This window comes from Panthera tigris, chromosome B3 (assembly GCF_018350195.1).
Source record: "Panthera tigris isolate Pti1 chromosome B3, P.tigris_Pti1_mat1.1, whole genome shotgun sequence".
Lineage (NCBI taxonomy): Eukaryota > Metazoa > Chordata > Mammalia > Carnivora > Felidae > Panthera > Panthera tigris.
This window is the reverse complement of record NC_056665.1, coordinates 4,911,453-4,934,334: the sequence shown is the minus strand read 5'-3', so window position 1 is coordinate 4,934,334 and position 22,882 is coordinate 4,911,453. Positions and strand designations below refer to the sequence as shown.

Sequence of the window (22,882 nt, the reverse complement as noted above, 5' to 3'; positions counted from 1 at the left end):
CAAACTAAGAGACTCATCAGTCCATAACCACAATTCTCCTGCTGTCTAACTCACGAAAGAGGAAATGCTTAGAAGCTGGGGTATTAGAGGCAAATATCCTGACAGCAGCTAGAAGTCATACAGATGGTGCCGGAAAAATTGAACGTGTTCAGAATAGATGCTGTTATTATGGTCCAGTAAAGTCACTGACAGTCCCAGTGATGACCTTAAATGATGATAACAAAAGATCTGGAATAGTCTAAACAGGCATAGTATTAATAACAGTAAGGTAAGTTTCATTTAAGACAAACCCATTATATCTTTTAAAAATCTGACACATGGGACACTTGGCTGGCTCAGTCAGAAGAGCAAGCGACTCTTGATCTTGGGGTCATGAGTTTGAGCCCCATGTTGGATGTAGAGATTACTTAAATAAATACAACTTAAAAAAAAAGATAAAAAATCTGACACAGAAAACATATCTTTACAAACATACCTTTATACCGATATACAATATCTTCTCATCACTGAAAGACATAAGCTACCAAAACTCACTGAACATGAAACAGATAATGTGAACAGATCGATGTCTGTTAAAGAAATTGAATTTATAGTTTAAAGCCTTCCAACAAGGAAAAACTCCAGTTTCAAACGGCATTCCCTGGTGAATTTTACCAAGCATTTAATGAAAAATCATAACGATTCAATGACAACTCTTCTAGAAAAATTGCAGAAGAGGAATAACATCAAGCAATCTAGCATACAAGTAATGGGATTTGTCAGGAGGAAGGGGAAGACAGGAAAAAACCTGAATAATGGCCAAAATTTTCCCAAATTTGATTAAATCTATAAACTTGTATATCCAAGAACCAGAACAAACTCCAAGCAAAAGAAACTTGAAGAAAACTACAACAAAATTAAAATAATCATCAAACTGCTTAAAACCAATGAGAAAGAGAAAACTGTAAAAGCAGCCAGATTTAAAAAAGACATTATGTAAAGAGGAACAAAGATCACAGCAGACTTCTCTTTGAAAATAACACATGCCGGGGCACCTGGGTGGCTTGGTCGGTTAAGCGTCCGACTTCGGCTCAGGTCATGATCTCACGGTCCGTGAGTTCGAGCCCCGAGTCGGGCTCTGTGTTGACAGCTCAGAGCCTGGAGCCTGTTTCGGATTCTGTGTCTCCCTCTCTCTCTGCCCCTTCCCTGTTCATGCTCTGTCTCTCTCTGTCTCAAAAATAAATAAACGTTAAAAAAAAAAAAAATAACACATGCCAGAAGTCACTGAAGCAACATCTTAAAAGTACTAAAAGGAAAATTATCAACCTAAAATTCTATCTGAGAAATTTCTTTCAAAAAGGAAGGCAAAATAAAGCCTTTCAAACATACAAAAATTAAAAAATACTTCTTCTTTAAAATTTTTTCAAGTTTATTTATTTGAGAGAGAGACAGCACGAGTGGGGGAAGGGGGGAGAGAGAGAGAGAGAGAGAGAGAGAGAGAGAGAGAGAAAATCCCAAGCAACCTCCACACTGCCAGCACAGAGCCCAATGAGGGGCTCGAACCCACGAAGCCATGAGATCATGAACTAAGCCAAAACCAAGAGTTGGGCACTTAACCGACTGAACCACCCAAGCACCCCTAAAAAATACTTCTTCATCGTGAGCAGACCTACACCACAAAAAATCTTTTAAAAAAGTCCTCCACGCAAAAATACCAGTCCCCCAAAAAATTAAAAACAGAACTACCCTATGACACAGCAAATGCACTGCTAGGTATTTATCCAAAGGATACAGATGCGCTGTTTCGAAGGGGCACATGCACCCCAATGTTTATATCAGCACTATCAACAATAGCCAAGGTATGGAAAGAGAGCCCAAATGTCCACCGACAAATGAATGGATAAAGAAGATGTGTATATATATACAAGGGAGTATTACTGGGCGATCAAAAAGAATGAAATCTTGCCATTTGCAACAACATGGATGGAACTAGAGTGTATTATGCTGAGCTACATTAGTCAGAAAAAGACAAATATCATATGACTTCACTCATTTGTGGAAGTTAAGATACGAAACAGATGAACATAAGGGAAGGGAAACAAAAACAATATAAAAATAGGGAGGGGGACAAATCACAAGAGACTCTTAAATATAGAGAACAAACTGAGGGTTGCTGGAGGGGTCCTGGGAGGGGGGATGGGCTAAATGGGCAGGGGGCATTAAGGAGGACACTTGTTGGGATGAGCACTGGGTGTTACATGTAGGGAATGAATCACTGGATTCTACTCCTGAAATCACTATTGCACTATATGCTAACTAACTTGGATGTAAATTAAAAAGTAAAAGAAAAAAAAAAGTCCTCCAGGAAAAGTACCAAATAAAATCTAGATCAACACAAAGGAATAAGAGCAGATGTCAGTAAATACATAAACGCCTTTTCTTTTTAAAACAATTTTTATTTCAATATTTTTAAACTTCATTTATTTTGAGAGAGTGTGTGCACAAGTGGGGGAAGGGTCAGAGAGAGAGAGAGAGAGAGAGAGAGAGAGAGAGAGAGACAGAATCCCAAGCATGCTCTGAGCTGTCAGTGCAGAGCTGGACACAGGGCTCCAACTCACGAACTGTGAGATCATGACCTGAGCTGAAATCAAGAGTTGGATGCTTAACCGACTGAGCCACCCAGGTGCCCCTTCAAATAAAATTTTTAAAGACAATAGACTATTTAAAGCAAAAGTAACAATAAAGTATTTTGGCAAAATATACAGAAGTAAAATATATAACAAGAACCCAAAGGCAGAGGAGGGGAAATGGAAATGTATTATTGGAATGCTCTCATACTATACATGAAGTCATAAAATATAAGTTGAAGATAGACTGAGATGAGTTTAAAAAAAAAAAACACATGATAAACCTTAAAGCAAACAAACAAATAAGGTATGCCTCACAAGCTAACAAAGGAATAAAATGGAAACTTAAAAAAAATCCAAAAAAACCTAAAAAACACAACTAATCCAAAATAAGATGAAAAAAGAGGAATGACAAATAATAAACAAATGGGAGAAATAAAAAAATTAAGATGGAGATTCCTGAACACAACCATAATAATCACATAAAATGTAAACTACCTATATACTATACCAATTGAATTAGAAAAAAAAAAAAACGCCCAATTATATGTTGCCTACAAAAAATGTACTCTAAATATAGATACAAATGTTGTTAAAAGTAAAAAGACAGGAAAACATATCATGCTAATCGTACTCAAAAGAAAACTGAAGATAAGACAGATGGAGGGATGGATGGATGGAGTGGCTATGTTAGTATCACACAAAGCAGATTTTATAGCAAATAATATTATAAGGGATATGAGGGTCATTTCATAATTATAAACAAGTGAGTTCACTATGAGGACATAATCCTAAACATTTATGCAACTAATAACTTAGCTTCAAAATACAGGAAGCAAATACTGACAGAACTACAAGAGACACAGACAAATCCAAAGCTGTTAAGTTACTAATTTTTAAATCCTTCTATCAATAATTGATACAGGAAGAAAGTAGAAAATCAGTAAGATTAGAGAAAATTTGAACAGCACTTCCAACCACTTTGACTTAATATTTACAGAACATTCTGCCCAACAACAACAGATACACATTCCTTTTAAGTATACATAGAAAGTTTACCAAGATAGACCATATTCAGGACCACAGAACAAGTCTTAGTAAATAGATAAGGATTTGAATTATGCCAATTGCATTCTCCAATCACAATGTTATGAAAATAGAAATCAGTAACAGAAAGGTATCTGAAAACTCCCTCCAATATTTCAAAATCAAAGAACAGGCTTCTAAATAACCCATGGTAAAAGAAGAACTCGAAAAAGAAATTGAAAGTATTTTGAACTGGATAAAAATGGAAATACATCAAAATCTGTGGGATGCATTTAAAATACTACGCAGAAGAATTTTATAGCAGTAAAAATAAAACAGAAAAGTCTCAAATTATATGTTGTATTTTTGCTTACACGTTCAAAATATTTCGTAACTTCTCTCCTGATTCTCCTTTGACCCATGGGTTATTTAGAAACTGTTTAATTTCCAAATATTTGTGAATTTCCTAAATTAAGCTTCTACCTTAAAACACTAGGAAAAGCAAATGAAACCCAAAGTAACTCACAGAAAGTAAATACTAAAAATAAGAGGAGAAAGAAATGAAACAGAAGACAGGAAAACAATAAGGAAAATCAATCAAATCAAAAGTTGGTTCCTCAAGAAGATCGATTAGCCAGACTAATCAGGAAAAAGAGAGAGAGAAAGAGAGAGAGGGAGAGAGAGAGGGAGGGAGGATATGGATTACTAGTATCAGGAAGGATGACATCACTAGAGTAATATCTATTCATTTGTATTATATACAAACATTATAGGGATAATAAGTATTATGAAAACCTTTATGCTAATATATTTCCAATTCCTTGAAAGACAGTTACCAATGCTCACTGAAGAAAGATAACTTGAATGGATCAATATCTATTAAAGAAATTGGATTTATGGTTTAAAAACATTCCAAAAAGAAAAACTCCAGGCTTAAATGGCATGCACTGGTGAATTCTACCAAGCACTTAATGAAAAAATCATTAACAATTCTACGCCAACTCTTCCAGAAAATCGCAGAAAAGGGAATACTCTCCAATTCATTCTATGAGACCAGCATTACCAAACCAGACCAAACACGGTTTGAGAAAACTATTAACAAGGGTGCCTGTGTGGCTCAGTTGCTTAAGAGACCAACTCTTGATCTTGGCTGTCATGATTTCTCAGTTCGTGAACTCAAGCCCTGCATTGGGCTCCACACTGACAGCACAGAGTCTGTTTAGGATTCTCTCTCTCCCTCTCTCAGCCCCTCCCCAATGCAAGCGTACTCTCTCTCTCTCTCAAAATAAATAAACTTAAAAAAAACTAGCTTTAAAATTTTTTTTAATGTTTATTTATTTATTTTGAAAGAGAGACAGAGTGCATGGGGAGGGCCAGAGAGAGGGCCACAGAGGATCCGAAGCAGGCTCGTGTAGAGAGCAGCCATCAAGCCCCATGTGAGGCTCACCAACCACGAAATCATGACCTGAAAAGAAATAAGGATATTCAACCGAATGAGCCATGCAGCCACCCCTCTCCAAAAAAAATAATTGTTGTTGTTGTTGTTGTTTTTAAGTAAACCACTGAACGGATCATTGATATTGATATAAAAATTATGTGCAACATTTTAGCGAATCAGATCCAACAATACTTACACTGCATACCCCCGTAGGATTTATTCCAAGATAAAAAGTTTGAGACTTCAATATCCCTTTCTCAATAGCTGATAGAATGATACAGACAATCATCAATGGTATAAAAAAACTGAATACCATCAACCAACTAAACATCTATAGGGCACTCCACCCAATACAGCAGAATACATATTCTTTTCAAACACACATGAAACATTCTCCAGAGATCCAGCCCTTGGCAAATAAAAAAGAGCCTCAAGTTTTAAAAGATTATAATCACACAAACTATGCTCTCCAACCACAATGGAATTCAATTAGAAATCAGCACTGAAAGAAATTTAGAAAATCCACAGATATCTGGAAATTAAACATTTTTATAAATAACCCACGGGCCAGAAGGAAATCATAAAATATTGTGAGAACTGAGTGTAAACGAAACCACAATATATCAAAATTTATGGAGTGTAGCTAAAGCACTGCTTGGAAGGAAATTTATAGCTTTAAATACATATATTAGAAAAGATTTAAAAAAAATTTTTTAAAATATTTTCAGAGAAAGGGAGAGAGAGAGAGTGCGTGTGTGCAAACAGGGGAGAGGCAGAGAGAGGGGGGCAGTGAGAGAATCCCAAGCAGGTTCCACGCTGTCAGTGCAGAGCCGAACACGGGGCTCGAACTCACTAACTGTGGGATCATGACCTGAGCCGAAATCGACAGTTGAGTGCTTAACTGACTGAGCCGCCCAGGCGCCGCAGAAAAGATCTTAAATCAATAACCCGAGATTCCACTTCAAGAAACCAGACAAAAATAGCAAACTAAACACAAAGCAACTGAGGAAGGAAATACAGTTTAGAGCACAAATCAATAAGACAGAAAATACATAAACAAACAAAAAAAAATCAATAAAAGTCAAATAGAGATAGAAAGTAGAAGGGTGGTTGCCAAAGGATGGGCTGAGGGGAGAATGGGGAGTTTTTAATGAGCACAGAATTTTAATTTTACAAGGTGAAAAGAGTCCTGGAGATTGGTTGTACATTCGTGTTAATGTACTTAACGCTACTGAACTCTACACTTTTTTTTTTTTTTTTAAGTAGGCTCCACACCTACAATGCAGTGCTTGAACTCACAACCCTAAGATCAAGACCTGAAGTGAGATTAAGAGTCAGCTGCTTAACCAACTGAGCCACCCAGGCACCCTGACTGAACTCTACACTTAAAAAATGGTTGGTCTCACAGTTCTCACAGATCTCATGGTTCCTGAGTTCGAGCCCCGCGTCAGGTTCTGTGCTGACAGCGTGGAGTCTGCTCGGGATTCTCTCTCTCCCCCTCTCTCTGCCCCTCTCTTGCTCATGTGCGCGCGCTCTCTCTCTCAAAAATAAACATAAAAAAAATGGACGAGTCAATAAATTTTATGGGTATTTTACAATTAAAAAATTATACGCTAAATGAAAGTAGCCAGCTGCAAAAGACTACATTTTGGATGATTACATTTATATAAACTATCCAGCGAAGGATAAATTTACTGAAAAACATGAATTGTACACTTCAAATGGGTGAATTTTATAAATTATATGTCAATAAAGTTTTGTTTTTTTTTTTTAAGGACAAGGATACAAAATAGAAGCAAACAGAGTAGGAAAGGCCTCAGAGTAAAGACAGTCTTATTTAATTGACCTGAAATCCAGAAGCTATGAAGCAAATCTAGGTAAAGGTAACTACCAAAACAAAACAAAAAAGCAAACAATAACTAAAAAAATCCCACAACTATGCATGGCAAATTATAAGTCAAAAGACAAATGATAAACTATGAGAAAGTATTTACCATATATACATTCAAAAGACTCATCTTCCTAGAAACAGCTCCTGGCAATCAATAAGACAAAAACCCAAAAAAGAAAACAGGCAAAGGATTATGAACTGCCAGTTCTTGGAAAATGAAGTAAAAACAACTCCAAAATCACATGAAAATATGCTCGACCAAACTCTTAATAACGGACATATAAAGTAAAACTATTCTGGGATACCAGTCTTCACTTACTAGAATGACAAAAATCTAAAAGTCTGGAAACATACAAAGCTGGCAAAACTATAGGAAAGTCACTTTCCCTTTTTAAATTTTTGAGCAATGTAAATATAACACCTATTTAAACTATTCATTGTTTCATTATGGGGGGGGGGAGGGTGAGCCCATAAACTTATTTCAACCACCTTGTCTTTCTGAGGCATTTAGCACTCGATTAACTTTCTTTTTTTTTTTTTATTTATTTTTGGGACAGAGAGAGACAGAGCATGAACGGGGGAGGGGCAGAGAGAGAGGGAGACACAGAATCGGAAACAGGCTCCAGGCTCCGAGCCATCAGCCCAGAGCCTGACGCGGGGCACGAACCCACGGACCGCGAGATCGTGACCTGGCTGAAGTCAGACGCTTAACCGACTGCGCCACCCAGGCGCCCCTCGATTAACTTTCTTATAACCCACTCATCCCTTGGTTTGTTACGCCAGACCCTGAAAGACAGGTGTTCTAGGATCGTCTTTGCCCCTGTCCTTCCCCATTCTGCACGCAATCTTGTCTCTTCACGGCTTCAATTATCACTTCTACGCTGATGACACTGAGATCTCTTTGTGTCACACCATTTATATCCTCTAGGTAAATATATTCAGTTACCTTCTGAAAATCACCCATGTCCAAAGCTGAACTCAACCCTTTTCCTCAAATTGCTTCCTCTTTCCACACTCTCCAGTGTGGTCCCAACATCCGCCATGGGGCCTCTAGAGTTCACCCCCCCAACATCTCTAACATCCAGCCTGTTGGCTTTACTCCTGCGGCTACTGCCTGAATTCAGGTCTCGTTTCCTCTCACCAAGACTATGAAAATAATCTGACAGTTCTACCTCTAGATTTGCATCCATGTAACTCATCTGCCTGTATATTACTTTTATAAAGTGAAAGTGAAATTACTGTACTGTCTGCTCCAAATTTTTTCTCACGACTTACCACGTCTGAACTCCTCCGTATACAAGGCCTTCCATGATTTGGGCCCTGCTGACCTCTCCAGTCTTATTTCTTGCTACAAGTGATATTCCAGGCCCATAACCATAAACATAATGCTGTATGTCACAGTCCCTTAACAATGTTACACGTAGCCATAATCAGAACTAAAAGGTACACATCCTTAATGAGTCTGAATGATGAAAATCGGGGGTTGAGTACCCTGTCTTAGCAAGACAATCATCAGTTTCTAGCCAACATTAACTTAAAAGAGGCTCGCATGTTTTCCTGACAATTTCCTGTCTCTGAGGACCCCTGCAGCAAGAGAAATAAGACCACTAGGTATGCTTTTGGTGACAGGGTCTACTTGAGGGCTACATCAATTCTAGAGCTTTCGATTGTAATCTAGCCACAGGGACCTTGATTGGCCTTCCATTCCAGAGTAAACTTGTTTACTATGTTGATGACATCAATATAGTGCTGACTGCACTTGGTAGTTGAACCTTGTGACCTAGACCCCTTGGTAAAATACCAAGGGTGGCTCAGTTGGTTAAGCGTCTGACTTCGGCTCAGATCATGATCTCACGGGTCGTGAATTCAAGTCCTGTGTCAGGCTCTGGGCTGACAGCTCGGAGCCTAGAGCCTGCTTTGGATTCTGTGTCTTCCTCTCTCTCTCGCTCCAAGAATGAACATAAAAAGAAAAATACACAAGTGGCCAGAGTGTGGGAAATAAATCCCACAAAAATCCTCCTCCTGATGAAAACTCTTGGGTGTCCAGCGGTCCCTGCTAAAACATCCCCTCCAAGACGAAGAGGACGTTGCTGCATCTGGTTCCCGATACCACTAAGAAACTTGAAGCCTAGCGGGCCTCCTGGGATTTTGGAGGCAACATATACCTCATGTGGGTGAGCTAGTCCAATCTCCGTATCTAGTAAACCCATTTTGAGCCGGTCTTGAGCAAGGCTCCACAACAGGTCCAAGCTGCCATGAAAGCTGTTCTAGCAACTGGGCCATCAGACCCAGACGATGACTGAAGTGTTTGTGACAGATGGGGAGCCTCTGGCCATTCTCTAGGGGTCAACGACAGCACACACCTGTGGATCTGGGGGCAAAGCTATGCTATACTTTGGAGAACTGTTCTCTGAAGTAACAGCTTCTGGCGTCTATTGGGTTCTGGCAGAGACCAAACACTTGACCGGGGCGGGGGGGGGGGGGTCACCAAATTACCATGTGACCTGAACTCCCCAGCTTGAACCGCCAGATACACCAAGCCACGAAGCTGTGCTTCAGCTCGCGGAAGTACTCCACCATCAAGCAGAAGCGGGCTACTTAAGACCGGGCTCGGGCAGGTCTGAAGACACAGCTGTACGAGCAAGTGACTCAGATACTCATGGCTTCTACTCAGGTTAAACTGCTTCACTTCTCTCATACCTACTGCCTCACGGGAGCTCCCTTTGACCGGCTGACTAAGGACGACGTCGGGCCTGGTTTTTAGACGGTTCTACACGAACCGCCTAGCACCAGCTGAAAACAGACGGCTGTGGCACTGCATGCCCATTCACGGTTGACCACGAGGGACCGTGATTAAGGGAAATCTCCCCACTGGGCAGAACTTTGAGTGACAGAAGTGGTTCCTTTTGCCTGGAGGGAGAGGTGGCCACAGGTGTGGATTTACACTGATTCAAAAGTGAACGGCGGTTTGGCTGGCTGGCTGGCCGGGGACTGGAAGGGACGTTATCGAAAAGCCGGAGACAAGGCATTTGGGTCAGTGGTATGTTGAGGGAACTCTCCAAGCAGGTATTTAGAATGTGAAGATATGTCTGTGTCCCATATAAATGTTCACCAAAGAATTATATCATCAGAGAAGTCTTTTTTTTTTTTTTTTGAGGGAGAGAGAGAGAGAGAGAGAGAGAGGTAGGCAGAGAGGGGGAGAGAGAATCCCAAGCATGATCCGCAAGTTGGCACAGAGCCCAACACAGCGCTCCCTCTCACCAACTGTGAGATCATGACCTGAGCTGAGATCAAGAGTTGGACGCTTAACCAACGGAGCCATCCAGGTGTCCCAGCAGAGGAGTTATCTTAATAATCAGCTAAGCAGTGCTCGTTTCGGCAGCACATACTAAAATAATCAGTTAAATAAAATTACCTACTCTCTGGATGTCAGTCAGACATCCAGCTACCCTCGTCTTGCCCAACGGGCTCGTGGTCAAAGTGGCTGTCTGTAAGCAGCCAAGCTGATGGTTAGCAATGTGGATTTTCAGTCACCAAAACCAATCTGCTTCTGGCCAATGATGAGTGTCTACTCTGCCAACAGCAAAAAAATCAACAATGATACCATTCCTGATTCTGGTTTACTTCTGTCATGGGACGGACGGCAACTTCTCCTTACTAGACTATATTCTAGATAGGGATGTCTTCCCTCTCCTTGGCATCTCTGGCAAAACCACCATCCGTGAACTTACAGAATGCCTTAGTTCCTCATCATGGTATTCCATACAACATTGTGATGAGGGAACTTATTTCATGGATAATTAAAGTACAGCGGTGGCCATACAGGTCATGGAATTCACCGGTCTTACTAGGTCTCCCATCGTCTGGAAGTGGCCGGCCGGAAATAACAGCGGAACGGTAGGCCAGTTATCAATGTACTGCCTCCGAGCTCCAAATCCATTCTTGGGTTACCTACACAAAGTCTCCTTTTCCAACCGGCTCAGTCACGTTTGGATTTATTAATAAAAGGCACGCGAGGGCCACTGCAAAGTGAGGGAGGAAGGGGCTTCTCTCCTCCGTTCCATGTTTTTATTTCACACGGCAGTGAGCGGATCCGTGTGCAGGTCTGGTAGTGTTCGTCACTGGCCATCACAGGCTGGCTCCTGCCCACGTGATCCCTGGCAAATTTCTCAGCCGCCCAGCAGGCCAGTTCTATGGAGCAGCCCCGGCTCACTGCTCTGGCAAATGTCACTGCCATGGCAGACTGCATGCGGCAGACCGTGTGGTTCCTGTGGAGCCACACCCTCTCAAAAGAGGTCTCGAATCTCAGGCTTGGGAGGGCGGTTCTTTCCTCGTTCACTCCCTCATCCTAGAGGGTGTAGCTCTTTTCTGCACGTGACATTTCTGAACTTTGAGTGCTCTTTTACCCGTTTTTAGTAGTTGAACATCTTTTACTAGTTCACAGTTCTTCATGTTAAACGTTTCCCTGTTCAGTCACTGGTATGGTTTCCATCTTCCGAGTGACACAAATGGCCTTTGGAGGCTACTTAGTGCACCAGTTAGTCACCAGCAACACTCTGTGGGGCTGGGACAGTGTCTACTGCCTTCCGGTATGTGGTACATGCTCTGAATCAGCAACCAATATATGAGATTACTTCTTCTACAGGTACTACCCATTCGTCCAGAAGAAAAGGATGAGAATGGGAGTGAGCTCTCACTATTACCCCTAACAATCTGCTAGTGAAATTTCCGCTTTCCATTCTCACAACTTTGGATTCTGCTGGCTTAGACAAGTTCATTTTCACAGGAGATATCCTTCCATCAGGGGACACGATGACTCCATGAAACCGGAAGTTGAGAGCACTACCTGGCCACTTTGGGCTCCTCATGCCAGTGAACCAAAATGCAAATAGAGGGTTACTTATCGGCAAGGGTGACTGATCCTGACGTTCAGAAGATAGGGTTGTTTCTACATAGTGAGGGAAGTGAGTATAATTGGACTATATATAGAATCCTGGACTATACAAAGAAGTTCTCTAAGTTCTCTTATGCTCTGGGATAAAAGTTAGTGAAAACCACGACAGTCCAATTCAGGCAGGACCACTCTTGACATTAACCCTTTAGTAATGAAGTTTGGGTCACTCCACCAGGCAAGAAACTATGACCAACTTGGGTTCTGGCTGAGAGCAGAAGGACTATGGAATGGCTAATGGAAGAAAGAATACAGCTACAACCACATGAACAATTACAAAAACAAAGGACAGCTACATAGTAGTCAGAAGCATAATTTTGTTTTATTTGAAAAATTAAATACAAGGGTCCCTGGATGGCTCAGTGGGTTAAGTGTCCAACTTCGGCTCAGGTCATGATCTCACAGCTCATGAGTCAGAGCCCCACAGCAGACTCTCTGCTGTCAGTGCAGAGACCCCTTTGGATCCTCTGTCTCGCTTTCTCTTTCTACCCCTCCCACCTCCCCCCCGCCCTAAAATCAATAAACATTAAAAAAAATTAAATACAATTAGAAGATGTGTGTATAGTTGCCGAGTTGACTACAGTAATTTTGCACTTTGCCAACCTGGATAAGCTACAACTAACTAGGCATCCCCAAATCCCCTCTCTCTAGGGTTCTGGGTTAAAGTTGGCCAAAAAGAGAAACGTGCCCAAGATCTAGAAGGTCAAAAGGAAGGACCTGCTATTATGCTGGAGGTCGCTGTGGTTAGAGGCGGCGAGAAATCAAGGGCCTGGCTCAATGCAGTCTGTCCTTGCTCTCTTCTGTTCCATGTCTAGCTCTTCTGGCTGACCAACAGAGCCTAGTTGGAGAAGCAACAGCTTTCCACACACTGCATCTACTCTCCTTTGGTGTGGTCCCAATCCATCAACCAGATGTGGACTCCAGCCGCGGATGCCATGGAAAGCTTGGATTTGTCCACCCATAACAGTGCTGGCTAGTGACATCTCGCTGATTCACCATGTCTCAGTTTTAATTTTTTTTTTAGTATTTATTTTTGAGAGAGAGAGAGAGAGAGAGAGAGAGAGAGACAGAGACAGAGCACAAGCAGGGGAGGGGCAGAGAGGGAGACACAGAATCTGAAGCAGGCTCAGGCTCTGAGCTGTCGGCCCAGAGCCCGACATGGGGCTCAAACCCATGAACAAGATTACAACCTGAGCCGAAGTCGGATGCTTAACCGACTAAATCACCCAGGTGCCCCTGACGTTAGTATTTCTACACTGAAACTTGGCAACTAACTACTGAATGCGGACACCTTGTCAGTAACATTTTCCTCATCCTAAACAAGACTGTATGAGTTTTCAAAAATCTGGATAGACCTGTCCTCTGCTATATGTACCTCCTATTTGCTGCACACTTACTGATATTAGGTCGAAGACTAAGAAAAATCTCCTTGGCTTCTGTGTGCCTCACTGGGGGACCAATTCATTTAAACAAAAATCATCACAGGTATCTAGGGTTCAATCAGATATCATTACCACAGCCATTAGGAGCTGAGTGATCCTAAGAGAGAAGAAGAAAGAAAAAGACTGAAGGATTCTGCCAAGTCCTAAGATCTTTAGATTTAGGCAAGAAGACATACAGATAATTAAAACCCAAAGAAATGCAAAACTCAAACCGAGTAATGTAAGAGGCCTAAGGAGGAGCTAATAAGCAAAGTCTGTGGAAGCTGGACCAATCCCATCAGGGCTCAAATATGGATCTAGTCACATCCTGGCCGATACCCTCTGGTCATTAAGAATTCTTGGCAAACAGGGACAATCTCAAATTTTACATGTGAAAGTAGCATGAAAACTACTTGGCATGACATACTTCTTTTCTTAGTGGGTAAACGACTTTTTTTTTTTTTAATTTTTTTTTAAAATGTTTATTTATTTTTGAGAGAGAGACAGAATGTGAGTGGGTTAGGGGCAGAGAGAGAGGGAGACACAGAAGCAGAAGCAGGCTCCAGGCTCTGGGCTGTCAGCACAGAGCCTGACACGGGGCTCGAACTCACGAGCCGTGAGATCATGACCTGAGCCGAAGTCGGACGCTCAACCGACTGAGCCACCCAGGCGCCCCGTGGGTAAACAACTTCTGACCCCAGTAAAATTTATAATTAAGAACAAAAATTCTTAAAGGAAATTATGTATATGTATAGTGTTAATATTTTTATGTTAAAAACTCTGTGCATATTTGGTATTTTAAGTATTTATAAAATTTAAAAGAACTTGGCCCATTAAAGTAATAGGTCAGGTTTGTAGTTTCAATTTGTAATATATAATCAATTGTTGTAGATTTATGATTTTAAGCAGAAAGTTTACTATTTACACAGTGTTGAACCAGTTCAGAGAACTTAAGTAGTCCCAGACATATACAAATGATATAAGTATGCAGTGATGTTTGCTGAATGAGGTTCTTAAAAAGGAAAATTTTAAAGTTTACTTACTTATTTTGGGAGAGAGCGTGTGCGCAGAAGCAGAAGAGAGTAAGGGGCAGAGAGAGAGGGAGAGAGAGAGTCCCAAGAAGGCTCCACACTGACAGCGCAGAGCCCGATGTGGGGCTTGAACCCACAACCCATGAGATAAGGGCCTGAGCTGAAACCAAGAGTCGAATGCTCAACCAACTGAGCCATTCAGGCACCCTTTACAAAAGAAATTTTTCAATTTATAATATTTTTCAGGTGTTTGTTTGTAAATTAGCCCAAATATTCAAAGGGCCTTAAAAATGTCTGTTAAAATTTCCTAGACTTTTTTTTTTAATGTCCTAGCCTTTAAATAAGATTTATACACTCATTCTAGAAGCTTAAGAACTCAGTTTTAAAGTTTTAGCTTTTACAAGCTGAAAATTATTTTTTAAACTAAAAGATAATTTTAAAGAGGCCTTTCTGGACATAAAGGCCATCCCAATGGGCATCAAAAAACAAACCTATATCCAGGGTCACCTGGCTGGCTCAGTTGATACAGCATTCGAACTTATCTGAGCCCCACAATGGGTGTGATTAAAGATAAAATCATTTAAGAAACAAACAAAAAAAAAACCTGGGGGCACCTGGGTGGCTCAGTCAGTTAAGTGTCAGACTTCAGCTCAGGTCATGATCCCACGGTCTGTGGGTTCAAACCTCACATCGGGCTCTCTGCTGTCATCCTGGAGCTCCCTTCAGATCCTCTGTCTCCCTTTCTCTCTGCCCCTCCCCCACTCACCCACACTCTCAAAACTAAATAAAAATTTAAAAACTAAAAACTAAAATAAAAAACCTAACCTATACCAGCAGTGTGCTGGAGCCAATTTGCTAACTTTTCAGGAGTTTTGCAAGCTGGGCGTCAAGCACAGTGTTATTGAAAATCAGTACAATTAAATTACATTTTAAAAAAACAACCACAAAGAAATAATCTAAATTCATCAGTTCCAGACTATTTTACTACATTTTATCATTATCTATGTCCTTTTTTAAAATGTTTGTTTGTTTGTTTATTTATTTATTTATTTATTTAGAGAAAGAGCTAGAGAGCAAGCAGGGGTGGGCGGAGAGAGAGGGAAAGAGAGATTCCCCAGCAGACTTCATGTTATCAGCACAGAGCCCGACGAACCCATGAACTGTGAGATCATGACCTGAGCTGAAACCGAGAGCATGAAGCTCAACCTACTTACTGAACCACCCAGGCATCCCTTCGTTATCTATGTTTGTTCTTCCCCTCGTTATCTGTGTTCTTGAGATTATGTTTTTCTATTTTATCTGTAAAGTGGAAATAACAGGTGCCTGCTACCACAGCTCTTCTTAATTCCACATTGAGAGATGTCATGTTGGTAGCATGAAATCAGCCATGTTGGGTGTATTTACACCGCAGAAACAGTCAAACTCTATTGATCAGGTCTTCATGGATTAAGAAAAGCTGCAGGAAAACAGCGATCCGATACTTCAGTAAAGGAGCCATACTCCAAAGGGAAGAAGACAAATAAAATAGTATATAACTGCTAACACTGAATGTTCTGGGCCAGTCCACAAAGACTCGGAAAGAATACAAGACGAGTTTTAAGGCAGCAGAGTACATAAGGTTTGAATGGAACAATGTTCAGAGACAATGACGAGACAGGTAGAAAAAGTAAACTGAAGCGGGGAGAAACGGCGACTGTAATACGACTGTGGCTTACTGCAAATGCCATTCTAAGGGTCTAGGCCACTACCTACAAGGCAATGAGGAGCTGAAGGTCTGAGGGCAGGAGAGAGGCCTTTAATCTGGCAACAATGTATAGGAGTCAGGGAAGGTAAACACTTTACTTCTGGCAACTGTGAGGCTGACCAAAAAAACTGCATTACATATAACAAACAAAAGTCTTGAGTAAGGTGTTAAAAAATCAAAACTCAAAGCTCAAAAGAATATAAACTACAAGTCCAAAAAAAAAAAAAATACAATGCAAGTCCATCTATACTAACAAAAAGCAAATCAGTAGTTGCCAGCTGCTAACAGACGAAACAGAAAGGGGCACAAGGGATCTTGCGGGTGATAGAAATGTTCAGTTATCTTGACTGTGATGGGCGTAGTTAACTGGAAGTTTATCAAACGGTACACTTTAAATGGATGAAATTTGGGGTGCCTGGGTGGCTCAGTTGGCTAAGCGTCCGACTTCGGCTCAGGTCATGATCTCACGGTTCGTGGGTTCAATCCCCGCATCAGGCTCTGTGCGGACAGCTCGGAGCCTGGAGTCTGCTTCTCATTCTGTGTCTCCCTCTCTCTCTGCCCCTCCCCTGCTCATGCTATCTCTCTCTGTCTCTCAAAAATAAATAAATGTGGGGCGCCTGGGTGGCTCAGTCGGTTGGGCGTCCGACTTCAGCTCAGGTCACGATCTCACGGTCCGTGAGTTCGAGCCCCACGTCGGGCTCTGGGCTGATGGCTCGGAGCCTGGAGCATGCTTCTGATTCTGTGTCTCCCTCTCTCTCTGCCCCTCCCCCGTTCGTGCTCTGTCTCTCTCTGTCTCAAAAATAAATAAACGTTAAAAAAAAAATTTAAAAATAAATGTAAAAAAAAAAATTAAATGGATGAAATTTATTGCACTAAGTATTCCTCTATGAACCTGATAAGAAAAAAGAACAATGACAACTCAAACAAATTAACCAGACATTTGATGATATTTAAGGATAAGTGGAAAAGTTATGCAAATGACAGCAATTTTAGAAGAGAAGAACCAAACTTCGAGTTACCCTTTTCGTCCGATTAGCTCTCAGTGTCTAGAGTCACTGTCAATTTTTTTCCCCAGATATCATGTACGGATAAAGCCTCATTTCATTACTTGCCCTCACCCCACTGCCATGCTATTCAGTCCTTGCCACGTCCCCCCAACAACCTCCGGGAGTTTGCTCATTTTCTTCATCTGCAGTATGGGAGTGACGTTACCTACCTCTCAGGTAAATAAACACATCACACACAGCAAGGGTGCAAAATAGTTATTATTTGCCTTAGTCATTTTCTACACACTTATGTTCCTCAAAGCCATTGTCTGTCTCACTGACCTTTGCGTCTGATTCCTGGCATAAGTCAAAACAAAAACAAAAACAAAACAAAACAAAAACCAGTAGGCCCAAACTAAGTATTTCTCCGGAGAAATGTCTATGGCACCTAGAAATCCAGATATGAAGACGACAGCACTGTACAAGTGAGACACTGAAGTGTTACCATAAAGACCAGCACTTCGTGCAACTTGAAAACAATGATCAATTATGACTGAGGGAATTAGGAAACGTGTTTAAGAGGTGACACTGAGCTAGGAAAAGTCTGAAGCGGACTAAGCGAAGGGTACATATCCACTTCCTTAGACGGTAACTATGAATACTGTAGAATACAAGTCCAAAAGAGCATCTTTAACAGTGACACGTTAGGGGCGCCTGGGTGGTTCAGTCCGTTAAGGGACCAACTCTTGATTTCGGCTGGGGTCAGGATCTCCCCCCGAATGTGGGTTCGAGCCCCACATTCCGCTCTGCGCTGACGGCCCGGAGCCTGCTTGGGATTCGCTCTCTCCCTCTCTCTCTCTGCCCCACCCCCACTCCGCTCTCTTTCAAAATAAATAAATAAATAAATAAATAAACATTTTTTAAAAGTTAAAAAAAAAACACAGTGACACGTTAAATTCTTAAAAGCGAAACACCGTTAAAAAAAAAAAAAGGTCCAAGGCAAGCAAAACTAGGCTCTACAAACACACTTCGTGCAGAAGACAAAAAGGAGCGACCTTTCCTAATGACTAAATAATTACAACAGTGTTGCCAGGACCATCTGGCAAAAGGTCTAGAAGTTCAAGACGGAGTAAGGTTTAAGGGACAAGACATCACCAGATCTCAATTTCAAGATCCCTGTGCCACTACTACTGGGCAGCAAATCCGAGGATTCTGAGAGCTGCCACCTTACTGCTAAGAGGACTCCAGGGCAAGTATTACTGCTGCTCCAACTCTGAGCTCAGAGGCGCTCCAGGGACAGGCCCTGCAGCCCGCTGGGGTCCGGCTGCAGCAGGAGGGTTGCCTCGGCCTGAGAGCAGCCAAACGGCTCTTGGGGGGCCTACAGCCGCCCTCCCGAGCATTCCAGAAGCCAGGAGCAGCACTGAACTGCTAAACCCAGTCGCCGGAAGTGACCGGGAGTCGCTGCGATCGCAGAAAACACGAGTCTGCCGCCTTCCCAAGTCTAAAATAGCAGGCAACCCCAACTCCCACTTAGCGCCCTGCGGTTTCCACCCGCTCTCCTGCCTCGATAGCAGGAATGGAACGTGAAGCCCCCGGCTTCCCGCTTCGCCCCGAGCAGGCCCAGACGCAGCCAGGAGCTAAAAATAGGGGGCGGACAAAGCGACCTCTGGCCACACGCTCCACCAAGAGAAGGAATGATCCAGGCGTCAGCCTTCCTCAGGCCCTCTCACTGGGGGCCAGAGGTCCGCCCGGCCCCGCAGTGGCAGCGTCAGAGAGAAGAGGGGAGCCCCAGGAAAGAGTGGGAGGCCATCCTCACCTGCCGCTTGTTCATTCGCCGCACATCGTCCAAAAAATCTAGAGACAGCATGGCGAGGCCGTCGAGCGGGGGAAACGGGCAGCGGAGAGGGCGCGATGTGACCGGCGGGCGGAATGGCTGGCGCACCGGCCGGGCTCGCACTGGACAGGACCCCGCGGCGTCCGCACTTCCGCTTCCGGGGCGGGAACCGGCGCTCCCTCCCCGCGCCCGGCGCGTCGCTGCGGAGAGCAGACAAAGGGACTCTCGTCTCGCCTAATGTAGCCTCCCGGCCTGGTGTGGCGGTAACAGGGCGCTCCCACGCCCGACCTCGCCTGCACAGAACCTACCGGAGCCCCGTGCCCGCACTTAGCTACCGGCCCCTAGCGGAGGCGGCGACCCGGGGGAGCCGAGAGGCCTCCCGGCAACCTCCGGAGGGCGGGCTCTCGTGCACGCCTGGCCAATCGCGAGCCGGCCTCCGGCGTCCGGGGGCAGCGGCGGCCCTTGAGTGGCCGGCGGCTGCAGCCGGGCCCCGAGTCTGGGTGTGGCACTGGACTTGTGGCCAGGCTTTGCCTTCTCGGGGGCGGGGGGTGCGAGGTTGGTCTCCCGCGCTATGGGAGGTGGCGGCCGAGGTGGTTTCGTTAAGTGTTTTACGGGTAAGGGCGGAGGATATGAGAGCCCTTCAAAGCACGGCCTCAAGCTCTCCGGAGTTCAAAAGACTCTTGGTGCAGGAGAAAAAAAACCAAAGCGTGCTACAGTGTGATGAGACCACCAGGGGTGCGGGGTGTCAGGAAGCCCCTTGCTCCCCGTCTCCCCGCCCCGAACGTGACCCCGTTAACAGGATCTGCTGGCTCCTTGAACTCTGCCTCCTGCTTTTGTTACCGTGGGCACCTGAATGTGACCCTCTTCTCGCTGACCCTGACTCTGTACAAAGTTTGCCTTGACTTGTCCAAGCTGCTAATATGCACCTAGGACGAGAAGGAGCAGAGCTGGCCTCTTAACTATTATTTCTATCTTTTCCAAAAGATTGGTGATCTCACATTAGGGGAACCTGAGTGCAGGATCTACTTTGCACTATCTTTGCAATTGTATGCATGGAAGATGATCTCACGATAAAAAGTTAAATATTTTGGAGGATGGCTATAATGAAAAAGATAATAGCAAGTTTAGGGGAGAATGGAAGCCTCGTAGGCTGCTAGTGGGAAGGTGAAATGGGACAGCCATTTTGGAAGATAGACTGGTAGTTCCTCAAAAGGAAGAACTATAGAATTATTACATTAACCATACTCACCAGCAGGTCCACGCCTGGGTATATATCCAAGAGAATTGAAAACACATGTCCACACAAAAACTTGTACACGAATGCTCGTGACAGCATTATTCATAAAAACCAAAAAGTGCAAATAACCCAAATATGCGTTAACCAATGAAAGGATAAGCAAAATGTGGTCTAGCCGTAAAATGGAGTATTATTTGTCAGTAAAGAGAAATACAGCAACACAGATGAACCTTGATAATGTCAGGCTTAGTGAAAAAAGTCACAAAAGACCGTGAACTGTATGATTCCATTTATACAAAATGTCCGAATAGGCAAAAATAGAGAGAGAGAATGAAATGGTTGCTGAGGGTTGGGAGAAACGGGGAGTGATTGCTACTGGTTAGGGGGTTTCTTTTGAAGGGTGTTGAAAATACTGGTGATAATTGTACTACTTTGTGAATACACTAAAAACCACTGAATTGTACACTTTAATTGGGGTACTGTATGGTGTCTGAGTTATACTACAATAAAGCTGTTATGAGAAAGAAAAAGAAAAAGCATCGATGATTTGTTCATTGTTAAATTCCCAGTGGCGAACGTACAACCTGGCACGTATTAGATACCCAGTAAATATTTGTTGAATTTCAAATGTATGGATGTGTACATGTGTCATCTCCAACTGCTGCCCTTAGGTACCCATACTTATTGAGTTGAAAATGAATTCCCGATTTTTCCAAAATAGGAAGGCCTGTGGAAGAAAATACACATAAACCCCACGAGGGCAGGGACTGCATAATAGTGCCAAACTCATAGCAAATACTTATTAAGTATTTGTCAATAAATGTTGACTATGGGTTCTAACCTAAATCCTGGCTAATACAGTGTTTGGCCTACGCTTGTGAATGTTGAATTCAAGTCGAAAGATGAGGCTCTATAACCATTTTAATGGGTATGAGCCTCACTTAATCTTTGTGTTGTGAAGAAAAGAGCCCTAAGAGAGGCACAAAGCCCTGTGGGGCTTCAGATGTAGCAAGAGTCAATTTCGTTGGGGAGGTTAAAAGGGGCCTCAGAAGGGAGAGGACATTTGGGTCAAGTTGGCAGGTGAAGGATATACCCAGTGGAGGGAATTGAGGCAATAAAGGTGTAGGGGTAGGAAACTGAAAAATACATTTGAATAATCCAGTTTGGTTTTTCCAACTTTGCCCATACCTTAAGGAACTGGGTTAGCTGGCTCTGTAGGTGCTCTCTTACCACAGAGGAAATTTGAGCAAGCCTAAGACGTCATTTGTTGGATATACACAATTCGTACTTGGGCCACGTTCAGGTACTACTCTACCTCTGAAACCTTGTATGCCCATAACTCACACTCTGATGGTGACTTTTTTTTCATTTCTCTGTATGTTTGAACTATATGAATAATACACGAGTACATTCTCATCATAAAAGATCAGAACAAGACAGGCAATCCAGCCATCCCACTTCTGGGTACATACTGAAAAGAACTAAAAGGGTCTTGAAGAGGTATTTGCACGCCTGTGTTCAGAGGAGCACTATTCACAACACCCAAAAGGTGGAAGCAACCTATGTGTCCATGAATGAATGACTGAATGAACAAAATGTGGAATAAACATGCAATGGAATATCATTCAGGCTTAAAAAGAAATGAATTTCTGATAACGGCTACAACATGAATGAACCTTGAAGACATTATGTTAAGTGAAATAAACCAGATACAAATGGACAAATATTGAAATGATACCACTTATATGAGGGAGCAAGAATAGTCAGATTCATAGAGACAGAAAGTGGAAAAATGGTCACCACGGGTTGGGGGAAGAAGGAAATTGGAAGTTGCTATTTAATTGGTAAAGAGTTTCAACTTTTTCAGATGATAGAGTTCTAGAGATTGGTTGCACAACAATGTGAATATACTTAACACTGTTGAACTCTATACTTAAAGGTAGTTTAGTAAATTTTGTGTTATGTGTATTTGACCACAATTTGAAATTAATAAGAGGCATACATGGGGCACCTGGGTGGCTCAGCTGGTTATAAGTCCGACTCCTGATTTTGGCTCAGGTCATGATTTCATGGATCGTGGGTTCAAGCCCTGTGGCAGGCTCTGTGCTGACAGTGCAGGGCCTGCTGAGCATTCTTCCTCTCTCTCTCTCTTTCAAAAATAAATAATAAACATTAAAAAAAAAGATACGCATATAGAGTAGAACATGAAGGTTCCCTTTGCTCTCCTAGCCCCTCCCCTCCCTAGGCTGATCACTGATAACAATTTTTCCTTCCAGTGCTTTCTTCCTATGTGCTTAAAATTTACACTCACTTTTTTACATAAATGGGATCACACTGTACATTTCCTTTCAATTTTTTGCCTTTTCATCCATTTACATTTTTTGTATTTCAGTGAGTCCTCTGGTCACGTGACTCTGCAATATATATTTTTTTCTTCCCCATCTATCAGCCTTCTTCCAATATGTGGTCTCTGGACCCAGGGACCCATTAAGTTGTCTACAGGCTATTTTATTGGGATGAGAAGCTTTATTCACACCTATTTCACAAACTTTAGATGTCATGTTAAGTACGATTTTCTCAGAAATCCTGTTATACTCTCAATAATCATTTTGCTCTTAAGGTTTAGGTTGCGTTAGCTCTACAGTTTGTCTCAGCTAATGTGCAATTAGTAGGGTGTGGACATGTTGTTTCACAATATGTGTTATTGTTTATGTGTT

The 22,882-nt window shown here is 42.5% G+C and overlaps 1 protein-coding gene across 4 annotated transcripts in view; it reads right to left on the bottom strand.

Annotated features, from left to right (window-relative positions):
* Nucleotides 1–19,071, bottom strand: part of SEC11A (SEC11 homolog A, signal peptidase complex subunit) — a 41,196-nt gene extending 22,125 nt beyond the window's left edge. For 3 of the 4 annotated variants that reach the window (XM_042987644.1, XM_042987646.1, XM_042987645.1), the window contains exon 1: nucleotides 18,911–19,071. In XM_042987644.1, the coding sequence (XP_042843578.1) occupies nucleotides 18,911–18,961 (51 nt within the window). In that variant the 5' untranslated portion in view covers nucleotides 18,962–19,071. The remainder of the gene's footprint in view (nucleotides 1–18,910) is intronic. The other variant, NM_001290621.1, reaches the window with a different exon arrangement.
* Between the last annotated feature and the right edge of the window lie 3,811 nt (nucleotides 19,072–22,882).